Below are 22,150 nucleotides of genomic sequence, written 5' to 3' on the forward strand. Positions count from 1 at the left end.
CACTGTATCAGTATTTATTCCACAATCGTATCTTACAATACAGAAGCGCTGCAGTCCGTGTGTTTGTCATCAGCATATCAGAGGATCATCTGGTGGTGGTCGATACATACACAGGAATATACACCTTGTATTCACCACCAAACAGTGTTGTGTATGGTCATTAACAGCTACAACATGAAATACACATGTAGTTTAGGATGCTATCAGATTTGAAAGCCATATTCCAAATTACACAATATCAATGTGTTTCAATTTTCTTGTCCATCAGCACTGCATACTGCCAAGTGTGTTACAACATAGGATGAATCTCTCCCAAGATGCTGGATCTTGTCTGTTGCACCAAGAGCATTGTGAGTGAGAAAGTGAGTAGGGTTTTATGCCTCTTGGAACAGTATTTCAGTTATATCATGGCATGTCAGCTTAAATTTGGGGGGACCCAAAGTGATCCCGGACTTAGACATGTAACATTTATGTGAAACCAACTAGCACAGGTGTGGTGCTGACAGACCTTGGAAAATAATCAGAGTGAACCGGATCCAAACCCACGATTATAGCTTCTGGCACCCTAAGGGATCCAACACTACACAGCGAATTGCAGCACCTTGGAAGACAGGGCCACCCATGGACCCTTGACCATTATGAAAACCTGAAGCTCTGAGAAGTGTCATAACTGCCACAAATGTTTATGAGGCACAAATATCCAGGTGACGCTTAGTCCTCCTCCTCCTCGTTGACAAGTCCCCCAAACACCTTGTTGGGGATGATCTGAGTCTGTACTTCAACCTCTGCAAAAACAAAAGATGAGTCGGTCAGCCAACTCAACATGAGAATTGTACTTGATTAACTATAGTGTGAAATCATGCATTTATCATCCAGCTTCCATAGGAGGATATGCAAGGAGATATTGCCAGAGATATTGCCACAATGAAATTGCATCACAATGCTTTGTGGACAACTGTGATGTCATAGCTACCATGAAATCACAATCAAACAACATCACTTATTTCACTGAAGCTGGTCAGCTCTACTTTTTACACTCAGGGCACTGGTTCTGACTGTTTACAAACTGAAAAAGTTAGAGAATATTTTGGATGGTAAATAGAAATTTCAAGCTTGTGTCTTTTGATATCAAATATATCATAACTTGTTAGAATAATGAAATAAAAGTTAAAAACTCCTTGATAATGTTGATATAATTCATATCAAAAGATGAGGGTGAGATTCTCTAAATGAGATGGCATGTTTGATGCCAATATAGTAAAATATTCAGTGAGAAAATATTCATAAGAATATTGAGGTGCATGTCGACTAATGTCGATTTAATAGTGCTAGCCAACTGAGGTTCATGCCACAGTTTAACATGAATACCCCAATCAAACACACTATACTGACTCTGAGCCGACTAGTCCTTGTTTTCGCCCCTTAATGCCAAGCATCAGACAGGGTAACAACTAGGGCTGGGAAGAGTCCAAATTTACTACTCAGGTACCCGATCCCCTATTACCCGGGTACCCACTGCAGGTCTCAAGGCCTAAACTATTAGATACATGTATCAAATGATCAGTACACTGAAGTTGACTGAAGCTTTATCTTCACTCAGACATGTACACATCAAAAGGAATGTGTGCATCGTCAGAAAAAAATGCTAACATTAGCGACTTGTGGTGTAACCACTGAGCTATAGTGAGTTTTTGTCATCAAACAATATATCATGTGACTAACCACGGGTCCAGGAAGTCCTGTGGGTACCTGGGTCCTACTCAGGACCCACCCGACCCGAGTACCTGAGTTACCCGTCACAGCCCTAGTAACAACAAGTACCATCCTTTAACATCTTTAGTTATGACGTGGCCGGGGAGCAAACCCCGGACTTTCCAATCTCTGGGCGGATACTCTACCACTAGACCACACAGGCAGTCTAATAATGTTGAAGCAACAAGACCTTATGACTGTCATCTGTTGCTGAAGCTGCATCATTCCTTTGTTTCAGTGTTCAGTGAGCGTGATCCCCCTATCCCCTTAGTCGCCTCTTGACAAGAGTGTATAACGTCGCATTCAAGATTTTTGCATTAATACAGCATTATGTCTGTGTGTGTGTGTGTGGCTACTTGTACCGGTCCAAACTGATACCATGCTGCAGTTTTAACCTCAGTTTCCCTGTCCGACTAATCCTTGTTTTATGCCCCTAATGCCTAGAGCCTGGCAGGGAAACAGGTACCATCTTTTCACATCTTTTGGTATGACACGGCCGGGAATCGAACCACCGACCTTTCACTCTCCTGGCAGATGTATCCACTAGACCACGGGGCAGTGATATGTCCAGAAAGATGATGGATGACTTACCCTCTACTTCCTCATCATCATCGCTGGAGAAGTCAGAGTCAATGTTGATCTCCTCAGGGTTGACGGTCTTCACCATCTCGCCAATATCATCTGCCGTGGTCGAGCTCCTGAACAGACACAATAAAAAATATAACTTCCAAATATCAGCAGTTTCTTCACAAACACACTTGTAAGGTGGCTTCAAGTTATCATACAAGCAAATGTGGTTCAATGAAATGATTCCTCCACAATATGAAACACTTACAATTCTGAATTTTTGAATGCCTAAATTAGTGTCTAAATCAGTTAGTGTCAGTGATAGAATGTTTCTTATTTCAAAATGCCCATTACATCAAATAATTTGAATAAAGTTCTTATTAATTTGATAACTCTAAAATAATGCATGATAAACTTCATGCCAACACCTTAAACATTCAGAGGTATTAAATTAATAATAACGTTCCTGAAAACAAAACACTTCTCACAACACATATCTGTGCCTTGCCTTAAGGGGAATAGTTTCTTTGTTTGTTGTTTAACACTGCACAAAACAATATCCCAGCTATTATAACCACTGTCTGTAAATAATCAAGTCTGGACCAGACAATCCAATGATTGATATCATGAGCATCGAACTACGCAGTTGGGATACGATGACATGCATCAACCATCTGACCACTGACCACTCGTTCCCATGAGGCGAATCTAACGACAAGCATCAGTTGCTGAAGGTCCAGTCCAACCCAGATCTTCACATGAATAGCAACACATCCAACACACATGGATGGAGCACAGTGTACCTGACAAACAGTAGTTTCTTGTCCGGCTGCTGAGGCTGGTCTCGCACTGCCTCCTCCGCTAGCTGCCGTGCCTTCTCCTCCAGCTTCTGCATCTCGTTGGGCTCTACGACAACTCCGCCTGCTGCAGCCGGTGCATCACCCTTACCTGCTGCAGCCAGCATCTGGGATGACATGAAGTTCACCTGGGACAAACACAACATTGTTACAATCTGCAAGCAACACATGGTATCAACTCTTCTGTGTTTTATATGGCCGATATCTCACCAGTAGGTTGTGTACGGCCAATATCTCACTTGTGTTGTATATGGCTTATATCTCACCTGTGTGTTGTATTCAGCCTGTATCTCACCTGTGTGTTGTATACGGCCTATATCTCACCTGTGTGTTGTATACAGTCTATATCTCACCTGTGTGTTGTATACAGCCTATATCTCACCTGTGTGTTGTATATGGCCGATATCCCACCAGTGAGTTGTATACGGCCAATATCTCACTTGTGTTGTATATGGCTTATATCTCACCTGTGTGTTGTATTCAGCCTGTATCTCACCTGTGTGTTGTATATGGCCTATATCTCACCTGTGCGTTGTATAGAGTCTATATCTCACTTGTATGTTGTATACGGCCTATATCTCACCTGTGTGTTGTATACGGCCTATATCTCACCTGTGTGTTGTATACGGCCTATATCTCACCTGTGTGTTGTATACGGCCTATATCTCACCTGTGTGTTGTATACAGTCTATATCTCACCTGTGTGTTGTATACAGCCTATATCTCACCTGTGTGTTGTATATGGCCTGAACACTGCGTTTGATCCTCAGCATTTCTCTCACAGTGTCCTCATTGCCATGTTTGATCTCAAACTCCTTCCAGGTCGCCCAAAATGATGGTGCTACCTAACAACAGACAACAGTGAGGCTACTACAATCCTGACTCCATGATAACACCTTATATCAATAGAATCATGTCTCAAATAGAAATTTTAATGCAAGGATCTTGAGAAAATAAGCAACTACTGCTTGCTAATTCAAGCCAGGATGTCCTGCTGATGTAAGGCATCTATCCAGTGATAGTCAGATTATTGTCAGTGTTGGTCATATACTCTGTATCAAGTACCTACCCTGGGATCACAGATCTGGGAGCAGTGGGCATAGATAGCTCGCGCTCGGTCGATCTCTCCCAACTTCCTCTCCAAGTCTGCAAACCTCAGACTCATCTCCCTGGAAATAACATCAACAAGTATTTGTCACAGAGTGACGAAATATCCCCCGCCTGTACACCATACTACCAAATATGAAGACAATCCAGCGATTAGTTCTTGAGATATTGTGGCAACACCGTTTTCCAACTCCAAAAGCAGATTTACCTGCTGTGACCTTGAAAATGGGGTCAAGGTCACCAAAACCGACTGGTGTCTGCGGTGTCTGTATATACACCATAGTTCCAAATATGAAGACAATCCAGTGTTTAGTTCTTGAGATATCGCGGCAACACCGTTTTCCAACTCCAAAAGCAGATTTGCCTGCTGTGACCTTGAAAATGGGATCAAGGTCACCAAAACCGACTGGTGTCTGCAGAGTCTGTATATACACCATAGTTCCAAATATGAAGACAATCCAGTGTTTAGTTCTTGAGATATCGCGGCAACAAACAGGTGGGACGTACGGACGGTCGTGAATACTATATCCCCCGCTTCGCGCTTTCGCGCGGCGGGGGATAAAAATAATGAAATGATGGGTTCACAAATCATTGTTCTTACTAACTTGTTCCTGGCCTGAACACGTCGCAACTACAGCTGGGAAGTGAGACAGTGTAATGCCACTTTGAACAGTATTTGTTGTCAGCTCAATGAGGGAGGAAAACACTGTGATGCAGGTCTTAGATCAGTGTGAGTGAGTATGGTTTTATGCCGTTTTTAACAATATTCCAGCAATATCACCGTAGGGGACACCAGAAATGGGCTTCACACATTGTACCCATGTCGGGAATTGAACCCGGGTCTTCAGCGTGACCCCCAAAATAACATTTGTTACATGTCACTATTACAGTATACAAAAGAAGCTGTCCATAATTCTTTTTTGCCTACTGGGTCATGTCAAGCTGATCATGTATGACTGGGGCATGAATAGTAGCACTAACCTAGCTTCTTGATTGGGCAGCACCTCGATGGCCTTCTCATAGATGGACCGTGTGTGTGTCACGCCATAGATCTCCGCAGCCTGCTTTATGTACACATTGTACATCTGTAATACAAACAGGAGACCTCATCACAGTCTAGCTGGCTTACTGGTACAGAAGGTCCATACTGAATTGTCAGAAGACTCGGGAACAGCATGTAATCAAGATGACATCAGTAAAATCCATGTAAACAAGTGTGAACAAAAGTAGTAAATGCTGCGGCAAAACCGATTTCAGAGGATACAGACTAAAAAGCATAAACCTTAAATTGTTGTAACCTTAAAACTTTAACATATAACTTTAATTAATTATGCAATAAATGTAATTCAAAATTCTACCACACTGTGGAATGAACAGCAACCTGAACACTAAACCCACTTGTTTTGTACATGTCAACCAACACCACACACGTGTACATACTTCATATTGTTCCTCCGGCAGTACAGCATTAGTGGCTCTCTCGTACACCGCCATTGCGTGACGTGCCAGTCCATGCTCCTCCTCCAGTCGTGCATACAGCAGATACAGTGCTGGGACATAGGGTAACAATGTTAACATCAATCACAGTGCTGGGACATAGGGTAACAATGTTAACATCAGTCACAGAGCTGGGACATAGGGTAACAATGTTAACATCAATCACAGTGCTAGGACATAGGGTAACAATGTTAACATCAGTCACAGAGCTAGGACATAGGGTAACAATGTTAACATCAGTCACAGTGATAGGACATAGGGTAACAATGTTAACATCAGTCACAGTGCTAGGACATAGGGTAACAATGTTAACATCAGTCACAGTGCTAGGACATAGGGTAACAATGTTAACATCAGTCACAGTGCTGGGACATAGGGTAACAATGTTAACATCTATCACAGAGCTAGGACATAGGGTAACAATGTTAACATCAGTCACAGTGCTAGGACATAGGGTAACAATGTTAACATCAGTCACAGAGCTGGGACATAGGGTAACAATGTTAACATCAGTCACAGTGCTAGGACATAGGTAACAATGTTAACATCAGTCACAGTGCTAGGACATAGGGTAAAAATGTTAACATCAGTCACAGTGCTGGGACATAGGTAACAATGTTAACATCAGTCACAGTGCTAGGAGATAGGGTAACAATGTTAACATCAGTCACAGAGCTGGGACATAGGGTAACAATGTTAACATCAGTCACAGTGCTAGGACATAGGGTAACAATGTTAACATCAGTCACAGTGCTAGGACATAGGTAACAATGTTAACATCAGTCACAGTGCTAGGACATATTGTAACATCAGTCACAGTGCTAGGACATAGGGTAACAATGTTAACATCAGTCACAGTGCTGGGACATAGGGTAACAATGTTAACATCAGTCACAGTGCTAGAACATAGGGTAACAATGTGAACACCAGTCACAGTGCTAGGACATAGGGTAACATCAGTCACAGTGCTAGGACATAGGGTAACAATGTTCACATCAGTCACAGTGCTAGGACATAGGTAACAATGTTAACATCAGTCACAGTGCTAGGACATACTGTAACATCAGTCACAGTGCTAGGACATAGGGTAACAATGTTAACATCAGTCACAGTGCTGGGACATAGGGTAACAATGTTAACATCAGTCACAGTGCTAGGACATAGGTAACAATGTGAACACCAGTCACAGTGCTAGGACATAGGGTAACAATGTTAACATCAGTCACAGCGCTAGGACATGGGGTAACAATGTGAACACCAGTCACAGTGCTAGGACATAGGGTAACATCAGTCACAGTGCTAGGACATAGGGTAACAATGTTAACATCAGTCACAGTGCTGGGACATAGGGTAACAATGTTAACATCATTCACAGTGCTAGGACATAGGGTAACAATGTTAACATCAGTCACAGTGCTGGGACATAGGGTAACAATGTTAACATCATTCACAGTGCTAGGACATAGGGTAACAATGTTAACATCAATCACAGTGCTGGGACATAGGGTAACAATGTTAACATCAATCACAGTGCTGGGACATGAGTAACAATGTTAACATCAGTCACAGGGCAAGGACAAAGGGTAACAATGTTAACATCAATCACAGAGCTGGGATACAGGGCAATGATGTTAATATCAGTCACAGAGCTTGGACAAAGGGCAACACTGTTAACATCATTTACAGATCTGGGACATAGGACAATGATGCTAACATCCTTCACAGAGCTGGGACATAGGGTATAAATTTTGTAGAATTTTCCTATTCGGAATATTCTATAAGTAATACGTTACCACTGTTATACCGAGGCTGTTGTCTCCCACAACTGCTGCTATAGCGAAATCTACCACAGAGATCTCAATTACCTCATGCAGCACGTGCGTAGCCACCTAGCTGCCATGTGACACCCTTCACTCTTGTCTCCTGCGAGAGCAAGTGCTCGGGGGACGGACGGGCGGGCAGCAGCCCAGTGGTAACGTATTACTTATAGAATATTCCGAATAGGAAAATTCTACAAATTACATTAAGTAATACGTTACCACTGTTATACCGAGGCTGACTACCACAGTAGGCGGTGGGGAGCACCTACAACCCGAATCCTGACTGCTAGCGTTCCTTCCGACCAGCGGAAGTAAACACCAAGGCGGAAGCACTCGATGCGCATGCACCTAGCTAGGCGTTACCCTATAGGAATACCAAAGCACTGTCAAGCGCATACCGTAAGGCTCAATCGTCAATGCCAAAACGATTGGTGACTCCAAACGGCCCCACTGGATAGGTATTTCATCGCCGCAGCGGATGAGAACACTGTATCCGCGTGAGCTAAATCTTAGATCAGGTTAAACAGTCGAAAAGAGGGAAATTAATTTCCTTCAGACCGTATATCCCAGAGCAAGCCTACTTAAAGTATGCATTAGGCGCGTGACCTAATTCCAGTATTCGTAAGCATGTATCGCAAGGTTGGAATACACGACAGACAATTAAATGCATAATTGTCAAAATACAAATAAGGACAAAACACACAAAAAGCCGCCTCACCTGTGGTGTGAGTGCGCTGGTTTGCAGGACCCCCACTCCTGTACCCACGGCGTGGGAACATTGGAGACGACCCAGATTGACCACCGTGCAAGGACTGACGACTGCGGAGTTTGGAATTGCGCTGGACACACCCCCTAGATGACCGCTTGTGCCGCGATCAGCGGCCCAAGACGGTGCACCCCCTCCACGTCTTCATCAGAAACCTTTCTGAGGTAATGATTGGCAAAAACCGAGTCAGAACGCCAGTAACAACCTCGTAATATTCTGTGAACAGAGATATTCGAGTGTAGGGCAAATGTTGCCGCTAGCGCCCTGATCTCGTGCGGGTTTGACCCCGCTACCGGTAACCCCCGAGACCGGTACGCCAGATTGATGACAGAACGAAGCCACAACGCAATCGAGTTGCAAGTTATGTCAACCGTGCGATTAGGGTTACACGATATGAACAGACGGTCACGCCCTTGTCTACGTTCATTCGAAGCCTTAAGATAATACTTAAGGGCCCTAACCGGACACAGCGCTCTGTCCTCAGTATCAGCAGGATGTAAGATTTCTTTGAGGGATCTTACAGTGAATTCTCTCTCCGTTTGCCCGACTCTCTGATTCTTGGCGACGAAGCCCATGAGCAGGCCCAGGCGGACCACTCCTTCGTCACCCCTATCGAATCGTACCTTGGCGACATCGAGTGCATGAATTTCGGATACACGTGCCGCCGTGGCAAAGGAGAGGAGAAATGCTGTTTTCCAAGTCACATGCCGGAACGAAGCACTATGCAAGGGTTCATACGGAGCTTCCGTGAGTGATTGCAACACTAGGGAAAGATCCCAGGCCGGTGCCCGAAGGCGGCCCTTCTTAAGATCGTGCTGTTTGAAACCCTTGATAATACCCTGTATCACCGGCTCTTTGGAGAGACTGGTACCCATAGCAACGTCCCGTACCGTAGCAACGGACGAGACATAGTTGGCAATGGAACCCCCGGAGAGTTTCCGGGTCTCTCGCAAGTGAGACATGAAACGAGCAATATCCTGCACAGATACCTTATCTGGCGAATGAATGTGATGTTTACAACACCACTTCGTGAAAATAACCCAACGTGCATTATACACCTTCTGGGTAGAATCACGATGCATACTAACGTATGCCCGAGACGCCCGGCGAGAAAAACCTTTACTCCTCAGACGCTCGGTGACAACATCCACGCGTGCAGATTGAACTGCCCTGCGTTTGGATGAAGCTGACGGGTGTGAGGGTGGATCAAGAGATCCGGTCTCACAGGCAGTGGGAGTGGCGACTGCGTGACCTGGGTCAGCAAGTCGGGGTACCACGATCTGTTCGGCCACATGGGCGCGATCAGTAACATTCGACAGCGAACTCCTCGAAGCCGGCTTAGAATGTGTGGTATCAACGCTGTCGGCGGGTAAGCATAAGCGTCCAAGCCCGTCCAGTCTAACGCGAGAGCATCGTGATCGATGGCCCTCGGGTCCGGGACTGGTGATACAAACAACGGGAGTTGATTGTTGAACCGTGTTGCGAACAGGTCGACCATCGGACGACCCAAACGTTCGCACAGCCACTGAAACACCACTGGGTTCAGCATCCACTCTGTGGGGCTCGGATCCTGAGGCCTCGATAGAGCATCGGCCAGTACGTTCCGCACACCTGGGATGTGACGGGCGCGTATCTGGCACGGGACACTGTCCACCAGAGCGTAAAACTCGAACGTGAGATCGAGTAGCGAGTGACTGTGGGTTCCCCCCAGTTTGTTCACATAGGACACTACCGTCGTGTTGTCGGTCGCCAGCATGAGCCGGGCGTCGACGAGACGATGCTTCCAGTGATTGACTGCGTTGATCACTGCCTTGAACTCGAGACAATTGATGTGAAGACCTAGTTCGTCTACGCACCACAGCCCCGAGCTCACCTCCCCCTCTAGATGGGCGCCCCAGCCCACTAGAGAGGCGTCTGTATACAGGTTCAACGTGGCCCGGTAGGGCCGCATAGAGACTCCTGATAAGACATTGTAAGGGAGCGTCCACCACTCCAGATGCGGTCGGAGCCGATCCGGGAGGGCGACGGTCGCACTGTTCACCTCCGTTGCTAACAACTGGATTAAAAACCGTTGCAGCGGGCGGAGTTGGAGACGACCCCGTTCGGTGCAGTCCTGGGCTGATACAAGTAGCCCTAACAGCTGTTCCCAAAAGTGAACAGTCTGTTGCACCGCTAAGACTTTGGCAATCATCGCCTGAATTTTGTGCCACCGGTCTGGGGGGACAAATAGGCGATGGGACACCGTGTTGAACCGACCTCCGATGAACTGCAAGTTCTGAGAATGGGTTAACTCGCTCTTGGGGAGATTGACAATCCACCCCAATTGCTCCAAGAGCCGACGTGCGAAAACGAGATGGCGTGACAGGGTGTCCGACATTCGATTTGCTACTAGCGAGTCGTCCAGGTACGCGAAGTACCGGACACCCCTCCGGTGGAGGAACCCCACTATGGGGGTGGTTAACCGGGTGAACAGCCAGGGAGCGGATGAAAGACCGAATGGGAGTACAACCCACTCGTAGTGCCTGCCTTGAAAGACAAACCTGAGATACTTCTGATGATCCGAGTGAATCGGAACATGCAGATAAGCATCCTTCAGGTCGATCGAAGCTAGCCAGTCGGCCGGCATGATCAGTGCTTTCAGGTCCGTCAAGCTCAACATTCTGATCTTGGGCGGTTTGCGCAGGTAGAACTCGTTGAACGATTTCAAGTTGTGAATCATTCTGAGTTCGGCACTGTCCTTCTTGGGAACGAGAAATATCCTGGAGTAAAACCCCGGTGTTATTTCTGGTAGAGCTAACTCCCGAACTGCCCTCTTCTCCACCAACCTGCCGATGGCATCGGCGAGGAAGGGAAGATCGGTTTCCGAATAGAAACCTGCCGACGGGGCAACGGTGAGCGGCGGATTCGCTATGAGATCGAGCCGATAGCCGTACCAAATCGTGTTGACCACCCACGGGTCGTCGAACACTTGTTCCCAATTCTCCCAGTAAGTCTGGAGTCTGGCTCCCACTGGGGAAAGAGAGGGGGGCCGGACGGGCTGCGGCAGGCGCAACTGTCCAGGGCCAAGTGACTCGGGTTCGCCTACGGGCCAACCGAAGTTGGCGCTGTCGGCATACGAACCCCTCCAATGAGAGTCACCTGGAGGGGCCCTTGCCGTCCTTAGACGACTTGGGCTTCCCCCAGTTCCCCTTCTTCCCGCGAAAGGGCTGCTGAGAACCCTTACCGGAGCCCTCAGAGCGGGGCTTCTTCCCGGAGGAAGAAGGACCCGACCCCTTAGGCCTGCCGGACGCAGCATCCTGGGGCGCGCTCCGCTTCGGAGCGGCACCCAGGCGCCTATGCAAGGACCCCACAAGATCCAGTGTGTGCCGAGAGGCCTCGGCAGACACAGCGGCCTGTTGTTCCTTCAGAACCCCAGGGATCTTGTTAGTAACAGGGTCCGAGCAGACCAAGGCTGCGAAAGGAGCACCTCCTGATTAGCAGCGTCCAACCCTGAAGCAACCAGATACGACTGGCGCCGAAGAAAATGGCACGTGCCGGAAACAAAGGCCGAAGCCCCGGCAACGTACTCCAGGGAAGCATTCAAACCGAGCAAGCAGTTGTAAATGCGCTGGTCTCGGTCCGTGGGAGAACCTTCGACCAGACTGGCCGCTGCAGCCAGGTATGTGTCTCCGTGAGACATTGCCAGCATGGAGTGTCGAGCGAGGGTGTCCAGCTGTTGCAAGGTACCTTGTGGTACCGTGGCAACCGGTGGGGCACGGACCCCCAAACGCTCCACATGGGCTTCCGCAGAAGGACCAGCCTCGGGAAAGGCAAGGTCATGTACTGGGAAAGACCCTTTTCTCCACGACGGGGGAGGTAACGGGAGACCCCGACCGGAGGCAGCCGTGAAGGCCTTCTCCAAAGAAGGCTTAATCCCGCGCAGCAAGGTTGATGCCGGGAAAGCCTTGTCGGACGTCTCGTCGTATACCTCGGAGGAACCCACGGAACCGTGGATTCCCCGCGGTATCGGCAGGGGCTTTGGCATGTCCTCGAAGAGGTCATACACCATGGCAACGCGGTCCTTAACCGATAGCGGAAGCAACGGTTCGGGGGAAGGACCGGTAACCACGGCAGCCGCCGCCGTACCGGTGGACCCCGCGTCCGAACCCGCGGCCACCGAAGAGGCCGGGGACGGAACAGCCAGCGGCCTATCTTGCGATAAGGCCGCCAGCTTGGAGTCCACAAGTTTCGACAATAATGCGGCGACGGAAGCCCCAGACAGCCCGAGGGCCGCAAGGGGATCCGCCGCAGCCGAGGAGGTGGTACCCGCACGGGGACCCCGACCGGACGAACCGGCCACCACAGGGGTGGAGACGGACTGTACGTACAGCCGGTACCGCTCAAACTCCGCAGGCCCCAGACCTTCGCACAGGGTACACCGGGTGTCCCCGTAAGGAACCCTGCACCGCGGGCAACGATCGTGGGGATCCCGGGATGACAAAAACTTTCTGCACACCCCACAACTCCGAGGAGCAGGGGTAGAGGGGGTGGATACTGGGGACATATCCATGTCAGACATTGTTTGCTATAAACAAAGAACAAAACATGGTTACAACGCCCGCACCACAACGATTCACAAACGAGCATTTTCACAAGAAAATAAACGAGCAATGTGAACATATAACATACACATATAACTTTTATTAAAGAAATAAGTTATGTTAACCCCCAAAACATACAAGAACAGGGGAAACGTAAAACACAACGTGCATACGCGAACCCCGCAAGTATAGAGAAAAAAGGGCGGGAAAATTATAACCAAGCGTAGCTACCGCAACGCCCCAAGCACAGTTTATTAGAGAATAAACTATAATAAATATCACCAAATCTTCCAGGAACGCTTCAGCAGGAGAAAACACGTCTTGCTAAGCAGACGAAGGAGACAAGAGTGAAGGGTGTCACATGGCAGCTAGGTGGCTACGCACGTGCTGCATGAGGTAATTGAGATCTCTGTGGTAGATTTCACTATAGCAGCAGTTGTGGGAGACAACAGCCTCGGTATAACAGTGGTAACGTATTACTTAATGTAATTATTTTCAAAATCATGTTTCTTCTCACCTTTGGCAAACTTCTCAGGACATTTTTCTAGACATTGCTCGAACAGGTCCCTTGCTCTCTCTAGTTTCTTGCCGCCCTGAAGTATACACCAGTAACCATAGTAACTGATATTCAGAGCATCCGATGTAGGATATTAATAAAGGACTAACCTGTCGACAATAGTCAAGGATGCACAATATAGTATCTCCTTTGATAAACATGATTCATATGTGGCTGAAAACTTCCTGTAATCAAATAAAAATTCAGCATTAAATACTATTTTCTGTGTTCAAATAACTCTTGTCATCAGTCATTGTTTCCTGCAGAAATACCTCTCAGAATCATTATTTTTCCTTGTTGCATGTCATGCGAGCAAGAAAAGAATTCCATTTTGATGTCTTCACATCACATGACAATTTAAACCTGGAAGACTTTCAGTAATGCTTGATGACAACCTCGAAATGGTAAAATGAGCCATAACAGTCTCAAGTCAACACATGACTGTGATGAAATTCACATGCACATTACTCACGTATCTGTCGATGAACTTGGTGAGGTAGGTATTCCAGATGTCATACACGTTCGGCCATTTGAATAATGCAATTCCCTTCTCGTAGGCCTGTGTAATGAATGAATAAGAAGTCAACATCAAGTGTATAACATATCTCGGTAACAACTGCATATACAACTGCAGTATCACATGACTGAGCCAGCGTAAGTTGCCATAGACAACAGCAGCAATGTAGTAGTCTGTGACTTTAGCCACTAGTCCGAAGCCCGACTCTAAAATTTTGCTTGGTCCCATCAGATCAGCTAATAATATACCATCTGATAACACAAATATGTATATGAAACGATCCTGTGAGCCAAATTTGAGCAAGTAGTTTTTGGCACAGACTTATGTTGAAGCAATTCACTTTGATTTTTTTCAAGTAATAATGAAATTGTTCAACTATTACTCATATGTCATGTACATGAACTGTCTTGAGCTGTGGAGTTTTGAAGAAGGGTTAGGATTATTTGTACGATGACAACTCAAGATCAGTTGTGTCGCCGAGGTTCTTTTCTAGAAATTAACATACATCAAAGGCAATCTTATGCATGGATGTGTATCCAATAAATAATACAGGCACAGGTTGACAAACCGTCCATGTCCTGCTCCACGTCTTACCTTGAAAGCCTCCTCAAAGTAGTTATTCTCCTCGAGGAACATTCCATAGTTCATGATGATCTGCGGGGTCGCAATCCGGAGGTCAATGATGCGATCATACACAGCTTTACACGACTGGAAAGAGATACGTCAAGTATGGCTGTAACGTAGCAGTGTTCAAAGTAGTTTTTGTTTGTTTGTTTGTTTACAACTTACTGCTTCAGTGTTCCAGCAATATCCAAGCAAATAACTGAATATTGTCCAGAAACAAAACCAGTGGTTGATATTATGAGTATCATCTACACATCACCTCAATGGTAGGGTATGATAAAACTGAATCAACCAAGTCACTGAAAATGGCTTCCTGATCAAGTATAGTCGCATCATACCAGCATAGGTTGCTGTGGACAATGCAGCAATTACGGTTCATAATTAGTGAGTGAGTGAGTGAGTGAGTGAGTGAGTGAGTGAGTGAGTTGGATTTAACGCCGATTTTAACAGTATCCCAGTTATATCGCGGCGTGTCAGCTTAATGTGGGAGGAAAGCCCGAAGGATGCAGGTCTAAGACGTTTACCACTTCGGTGAAACCCACGAGCACAGGTATGTTGCTGATAAATCTAGAAATATAATCGGGGCGAACCGGGATTTGAACCCACAATCATAGGTTTCTGGGGTGCCCTAGGGACACAATGAAAATATCCCCTATTATGTGGTAAACAAAATGAAATGCCTCCCTTAGCCTTGTTATCTGTATGTATGCACATATTGTGGTTGTCATTAGCATCCGATAGACATTCTGTATGTGATTCCTTAAACGTGCACTTCACGAAGAGACGACTTACAGGATCGGGTGGTCAGGCTCGCTGACTTGGTTGATGCATGTCATCGTATCCAAATTGCGAGAATCAATGCTCATGATGTTTATCACTGGATTGCCTGGTCCAGACACGATTATTTAGAAAACGCCGTCATATAGCTGGAATATTGCTGAGTGCGGCGTTAAACAACCAACCAACCAAACAAACAAACTCTTCACGAACACAACACTGACAAGGCACAATAAACAAGAGTTAGCACTGTATTTACTGAAATGGATAAATACACAAAGACTGATAACCTCTACAGGGGTTTGAAAATACCGGGGTATATATATATAAACACTGGCAACTCGAACTTAATGTAGTGGAGATTCTTTTTTACAACTTGAAACATATCAAAGCCTATTTTTAGCATGGATGTTTATCACATAAATAAATTGCTAGTGATTCTGTGGCATTTGATTGCTCAACATGTAATCTTTTTGGCATTTATGTTTCCATATACCTAAAAAGATTCGGCCTCGCCGACTACTGTATAGAATTGATGTAACTCGTTTGAAGGTTGTCACTGATTTAGTATTGTTCTCTACAGTTTTTTATGTGATAACAATAAAATAAGTTGTCCATGAGGTTGATGATTAATATTGACATATTTATTTAAGAATCGACAATACATTTTTGCATTTATGGCGTCCGAATTGATGTGCAAACTTTGCAAACATCTGCTCTTTGTCCCCTCCTTACCTTGAATGTCCCGAAGCTTTCCTCCAGGTCAGCGTACAGGGACCACACTTTCAGAGACTTGTGGACTCTCGACTGCACTGTCTCCGTCTGAAGAGAAACATCAGTCACAGTTTCCATTCCATCAGTTCCTGAACATTTCACACGCATGACAACCATCCTCCATCATCCCGAGTATAATGTCCCTATTTCATTGTGATAAATACTCTGGACCCACAGGCTAACAGAGCTTTGTTTTCTTGGATTGGCAGGATACTAATAACATCCATCCAATCAAATCACATTTTATGTGCAAGAATAATTCCTTGGGAAATTACGAAAGAGATGGAGTTTAGTTTTGTTTTTTTGTTGTTTAACGCCGCGCTCAGCAATATTCCAGCTATATGACGGCGGTCTGTAAAATAATCGAGTCTGGACCAGACAATCCAGTGATTGACATCATGAGCATCGATCCGCGCAATTGGTATCGATGACATGTATCAACCAAGTCAGCGAGTCTGACCACCCAATCCCGTTAGTCGCCTTTTACAGCAAGCATAGTCGCCTTTTACAGCAAGCATGGGTTGCGGAAGACCTATTCTACCCTGGAATCTTCACGGGTCAGGAAAGAGATGGATATGGTGAAAACATTGACAAGGCCATGGCAGCCACCCGGCCTCGAGCATAATGAGAATAGAATGGAGATACAAAACACTGGATGATGGAGGATGAGGTACAAACTGTGTACCAACATTTGTACCGACATTTGTACCAACATCTACTTGAGTATTTTTATATTGCAGGAAAAATGCTTGCAAAGTAACTAAAGTTAAAATATACTGAACAAAGAATGTTAGGGGCCATGAATATTTTTGTGGGTATTTCTTTGCAGTGAAGATTTCAAAATATATCCCCATAAATATTCATGATTCCTAACCTTTTTTTTCAGTGTGTCATGTGACTGACCTCGTCATGGTAGGCTACCTTCCTGGGAGGCGGCATTGTCGCCTTCTGCATCAGTTTCAGAGCTCCTTCATTATTTCTGAAAGAGAACATCTTACTCATAAATTTGTCTCACTTAATTTGTCCCCTACTTGTCCTCATTTGCTCTTTCACAAGAGATCAGGTGAAATGGGGTTGTGTCCAAGATTATTGTACTTATATAGTGACATGCGCGTGCGTGCGTGCGGCTGCTTCACTAATACTGATTTTACGGTGCTAGCCTACAAAGAAACCATGCTGCAGTTTAACATAAATACCTCACTCAGACACAGTATACTGACTCCTAGCCAACCTGTTCTTGTTTTAGCCCCTTAATGCCGAGTGCCAGGCAGGGTAACAACAAGTAGCATCTTTTAATGTCTTTTGGTATAACACGGCCATGGATCAAACCCCCGACCTTCCGTTTTCCGGACGCTCTACCACCAGACCACAGAGGCGGTCTCATTCGCAAGAAGAACATGGGTAAGATGGAATATTTTCTCAAGTGACCCTTTTTTCCCACTCGTTGCCTAGGGGAGATAACTTAGGCTGACGGTTGATTAATCTGTTCATTTGAACTGTAAAATATGCAAGACTGTACAATTCTCCAAACAGGAAGTTCTGAGGTGTTAAGTAAATGACACAGATCTTCACGGGTCAAATGTCAAAGAAATTATTGAAACATTTCTTCAGTTTGATTAATAAACAGCAACTAATCATTAGTCATTGAAACTGATCGAAAAGAGGATACAGGAAACTATGGTTACAATGAACACAAAGCGCCCACTGATATTAGTTTGTAATAACCATATTTCGTTATAAGCATATATACATAATATATATAACAAATGGTCGGGACCAAACAATACGGTCGTTTTACCCGGCATATCTTTATAAGTGTGTTGGGGTGGTGGGGTAGCCTAGTGGTTTAAATGTTGGCTCATCACACCGAAGACCCGGGTTCGATTCCTCACATGGGCACAATGTTTGAAGCACATTTTCCAGTTTCCCCCTGTGGTGATATTTTTGGAATATTGCTAAAAGCGGTTTTAAAGTATACTCAATCTCTCATTATAAGTGTGTTCATAATAAACATGGTTTACTGCATATTTTAAAGGATCAATGAACTCACTCATGTCTGATCTCCAGCTCCGACCACTCGCAGTACACAGAGGCGAGGTCATCCACATGCTTGTACGGCACCTTCACAGCCTTCTCAAAGATCACCCGAGCCTGAATATACATGAAACATTTAAGAACTTTCACTTTGTGTGAGTTCATTGGTGTAGGAACCTTCATAGAGTGGGGGCCGATCTGTATAAACATTGGAGCTTGCGTCAATACTAAGGTATAGTCTGAAAGGTAATTTAAGGTACCAACGTTTACTACAATATCTGAAAAACTATCGGACCTACTCCAGTCAAAGTTGGTATGAGATTATTAAACAGTCATACATCACTGGATATTACATTTAAAGACAATCGGTGCATGAATAAAAAATCTGTCTATTTAGCTATCACTATATTTCATCAACAACCAGACCTGTTCGTCACAGGTGGAACGAGCATTAATTGTAACAGCCATCTGCATAATGCTACCCCTGCGTCACAGGGCCATATGACACAGTTGAACCAATCAACTCAACTCGAAAGGTTGCACAGGAATCACGCACGTTGAGAGTTGAGTTGAGTTGAGAGTTGAGTTGAGTTGATTGGTTCAACTGTGTCATATGGCCCTGTGACGCAGGGCCATATGACACAGTTGAACCAATCAACTCAACTCGAAAGGTTGCACGGGAATCACGCACGTTGAGACGCCCACCGCTTACACCGTATTCGTGCGTGCGTGATTCCCGTGTACCCGGCTACTAAATTTGGGCCAGCTCCAGGCCTGTCTGAACTTACATCTTCTATTTGCTTGGCATTCTCGTAGAACTTGGCGAACTCCACCCAGAGTGTGTTTGGCTTGCCGGACGCCAGCTGTGGGTCGACTGTCTGAACTGCCTCGGTGTATGTGTTGATGATCTGTCATATCAGGTTTCATTATTCAATACTTCACACAATAGCCGAGCATATCTATGGCATTTTATTGAGGAAGGAGGTAAACTCATCATGAGATAAAAGAAACAATACTGATTTTACAAAAACAAGTTTTTGTTGTTTGTTTGTTGTTTAACGCCGCACTCAGCAATATTCCAGACCAATCCAGTGATTGATATTATGAGCATCGATCCACGCAATTGGGATATGATGACAGGCATCAACTAAGTCAGCAAGCCTGACCATCCAATCCCGTTAGTCGCCTCTTACAACAAGCATAGTTGCCTTTTACGGCAAGCACGGGTTGCTGAACAACCCACAAAAACATGTAAATTAATCATGTTAATGGGCTTATTTTTAATAAAACAGCAATAATCTTTTTATTTATACTTTTGCGGAATTTACTGTAACATTTCTACTGAAGCAGTTAATGTTGTATCAATAACTGTGGTCTTCCTTGTGGCAAGGGAACAGTCAGTCTTATGGCACTTGGAACAGTATTCAGGGGTGAAGGTTTTACAGGATCTTCATGATTTATGTGTATACCGTAATGGCATACATCACAAAAGTGGCCATTGGCTTAAAGAATACTGTGGAAAATTCTCATCATGCGTTTGAGCCAGTTTCAAATTACCTCTCTTGGTTTCCCTTCAAACAGAGTCACCCGCTTGTGCCACTCATGGACATTGTGAGGGTTCTGTCGCAGAAGGACGCTGCCAGACACAAAACATAGAAGTAAACACAACATCGACAGACTTGAAGCAGGCTTAAATGTTTGAGTTAAAAAAGCTTGCATTTTGTCACTGAAGTTATTAATTTATTTTGACTAAAACTGTGCAGAAATAAAAAGTTCATAATCAAATCATCTTTTTGTACGTTATTAATCAGAGATGCCTGGTGTAGAACCTGTGCTGTGAACTGAATGTACGTATATTTCTTTGGTGTAAACAACTAATGAAAATCACGTTTCCAAACTGTTTTCATTGTCAATAAACATTCAAATTGTACACCCTTACCTGTTGAGAAGAAGTGGTCGACGGTCCATCAGACTCTCCAGCCTCGCAAGACGCAACTCAAGGTCAAGGTCATCTAAAAAACAATGACATTTTTTAATTTGAATTACAATTTCCAATAATAAGACCCCTGTACACTTAACACCAGTGTTTCTGCTGGCTTTAGAAACTGACAGTCCAGGGCGACTAGTAAAAATTACTAGTTCCCCCTAATTTATGTCAGTTCCAACTTTCAACAAATAAAAAAAGTATGATAATTACCTAGTTTTAATTCTTTCAACATCATGTTCAATGCAATATCATCTCTGAAGTAACTTAATTCTACATGTCATTCAAACATTCACACAAAGTTCAATTACAATTGTCTCCTTTTTTGAATATTTCGAGACTAAGTCGCTACATATACATGTATATAAGTATCCTCGAAGCAAAGCGAAATGTTATGACCTTGAACTAAAAATAGACAAGGGGAAACCCTGATGGTAACAGATAAGCTTACTTCGTTTGAAAAATATACTTATATGAATATTGCCAATGTTTTGTTCAACAACAAAGATTTATAAGGTACTTTATTTTCCAGTCCAAAGGGACTGGCAGTCACATGAATTACCAGTCCAAGGCTAATAATACTGGTAAAAAACTGGTAATATACTGGTAAATGGGAACACTGAATACCCATACAAGAACACAAGCATAACACAAGCATAACACATATGTAACCATCATGTGATTCCGACCTTCATCAGAAGCACCAGCCTCCTCCATAGCTTCCATCTTGGCGGCAATCATGGACTTCTCAAACTTGGCGTACTCGTCAAACACCTGTGTGAAGTCACGTACAGTGATGACTGTCTGAATGGCTTCCTCGTAGATGTCCCTTGCCTGGAACAAAATACAGGTATATGACCAATGCTCGGCTATTTAATCCAAGACAGGCTTTATTTATGTTTATTAAAGTTGGAAGTGGGTCCAGTTCAGATGTCAGAAAGTTCCTTTCTTTTCTTAAAGTAGAACTATCTCCTTAAAATCAGATCTTTTACCATATCATTTTGAATCAAATCCTCTCAACATCATCGTTTTGTCTTAAAGCAGACCAATCTCCTTAAAATCAAATCATATACCATATTATTCATACTAGTTGTACGTCTTGTAATCTCTTTCTGGCGTTGCTTAGCAATGACCTCCAACTTGTATTTACATCTCTGAGAAGTAAAGCCTTGCCTCAACAGACATCTTGTTTATGTGTGTGGTTGGCTGCGACTATACTGGTGTGGTGGAAGTGCCGGATTTACTCACATCTACCTGCACTAGGTTTCTAAATACCCGTATAGCACGCATATCAAACACAAGTGAACGACCAGTCAGATACAAGCTTCTGGACACGTATTGTTCAGTTTTCGATCAACCTCGATTTCATACTGTTTTCTGCACACAAATGATGTCTGTCCCCTTGATACTACACCATGTTTGATGTAGATGAAACGATATGTGAAAAATCCAAAATATAGCATGGTTATTATATTGCTCCATTCTACACTGCTTTTTCATTTTGGAAAAATAGAAGTGAGATGTTGTCTAGTGAACCAAATAGAAGTTTTGTTTTAATCTCACAATGGTGAAACCCTACCCGCTCGAAGTGTCGGCCACGGATGTAATAGTTGGCCAGAGAGTTCCACAGAACACCAATCTGGTCGGTGTAGCGCTTCAAGCCCTGGCGGATGATTGGCTCAATCTTCAGTGATGACACCTTGTCAGGGTTCTTGGCGATCAGCTCACACAGCTCATTCCATAACTACAGGCAAATGTAAGGGATACTTTATTGATGGCGATTGTAAGGGATATTTCAATGACAACAAATATAAGGGATACTTCATTGATGGCAAATGTACGGGATACTTCATTGATGGCAAATGTAAGGGATACTTCATTGACAACAAATATAAGGGATACTTCATTGATGGCAAATGTACGGGATACTTTATTGTT

The 22,150-nt window shown here is 44.6% G+C and overlaps 1 protein-coding gene across 1 annotated transcript in view; it reads right to left on the reverse strand.

Annotated features, from left to right (window-relative positions):
* Nucleotides 1–22,150, reverse strand: part of LOC124114406 (pre-mRNA-splicing factor SYF1-like) — a 31,257-nt gene continuing 9,107 nt past the window's right edge. The window contains exons 6-23 of the mRNA XM_046474960.2: nucleotides 21,792–21,956; nucleotides 20,902–21,046; nucleotides 20,168–20,240; nucleotides 19,786–19,864; nucleotides 19,017–19,136; nucleotides 18,245–18,345; nucleotides 17,098–17,173; nucleotides 16,156–16,242; nucleotides 14,614–14,727; nucleotides 13,975–14,061; nucleotides 13,464–13,539; nucleotides 5,724–5,833; nucleotides 5,265–5,368; nucleotides 4,246–4,345; nucleotides 3,905–4,021; nucleotides 3,123–3,304; nucleotides 2,344–2,450; nucleotides 1–785 (exon numbers count right to left, since the gene is read on the reverse strand). Coding sequence (XP_046330916.2) covers nucleotides 712–785; nucleotides 2,344–2,450; nucleotides 3,123–3,304; nucleotides 3,905–4,021; nucleotides 4,246–4,345; nucleotides 5,265–5,368; nucleotides 5,724–5,833; nucleotides 13,464–13,539; nucleotides 13,975–14,061; nucleotides 14,614–14,727; nucleotides 16,156–16,242; nucleotides 17,098–17,173; nucleotides 18,245–18,345; nucleotides 19,017–19,136; nucleotides 19,786–19,864; nucleotides 20,168–20,240; nucleotides 20,902–21,046; nucleotides 21,792–21,956 — 1,917 coding nt within the window. The 3' untranslated portion in view covers nucleotides 1–711. The remainder of the gene's footprint in view (nucleotides 786–2,343; nucleotides 2,451–3,122; nucleotides 3,305–3,904; nucleotides 4,022–4,245; nucleotides 4,346–5,264; nucleotides 5,369–5,723; nucleotides 5,834–13,463; nucleotides 13,540–13,974; nucleotides 14,062–14,613; nucleotides 14,728–16,155; nucleotides 16,243–17,097; nucleotides 17,174–18,244; nucleotides 18,346–19,016; nucleotides 19,137–19,785; nucleotides 19,865–20,167; nucleotides 20,241–20,901; nucleotides 21,047–21,791; nucleotides 21,957–22,150) is intronic.

This window comes from Haliotis rufescens, unplaced genomic scaffold (assembly GCF_023055435.1).
Source record: "Haliotis rufescens isolate VD_foot unplaced genomic scaffold, xgHalRufe1.0.p SCAF_8, whole genome shotgun sequence".
Taxonomy (NCBI): Eukaryota; Metazoa; Mollusca; class Gastropoda; order Lepetellida; family Haliotidae; genus Haliotis; species Haliotis rufescens.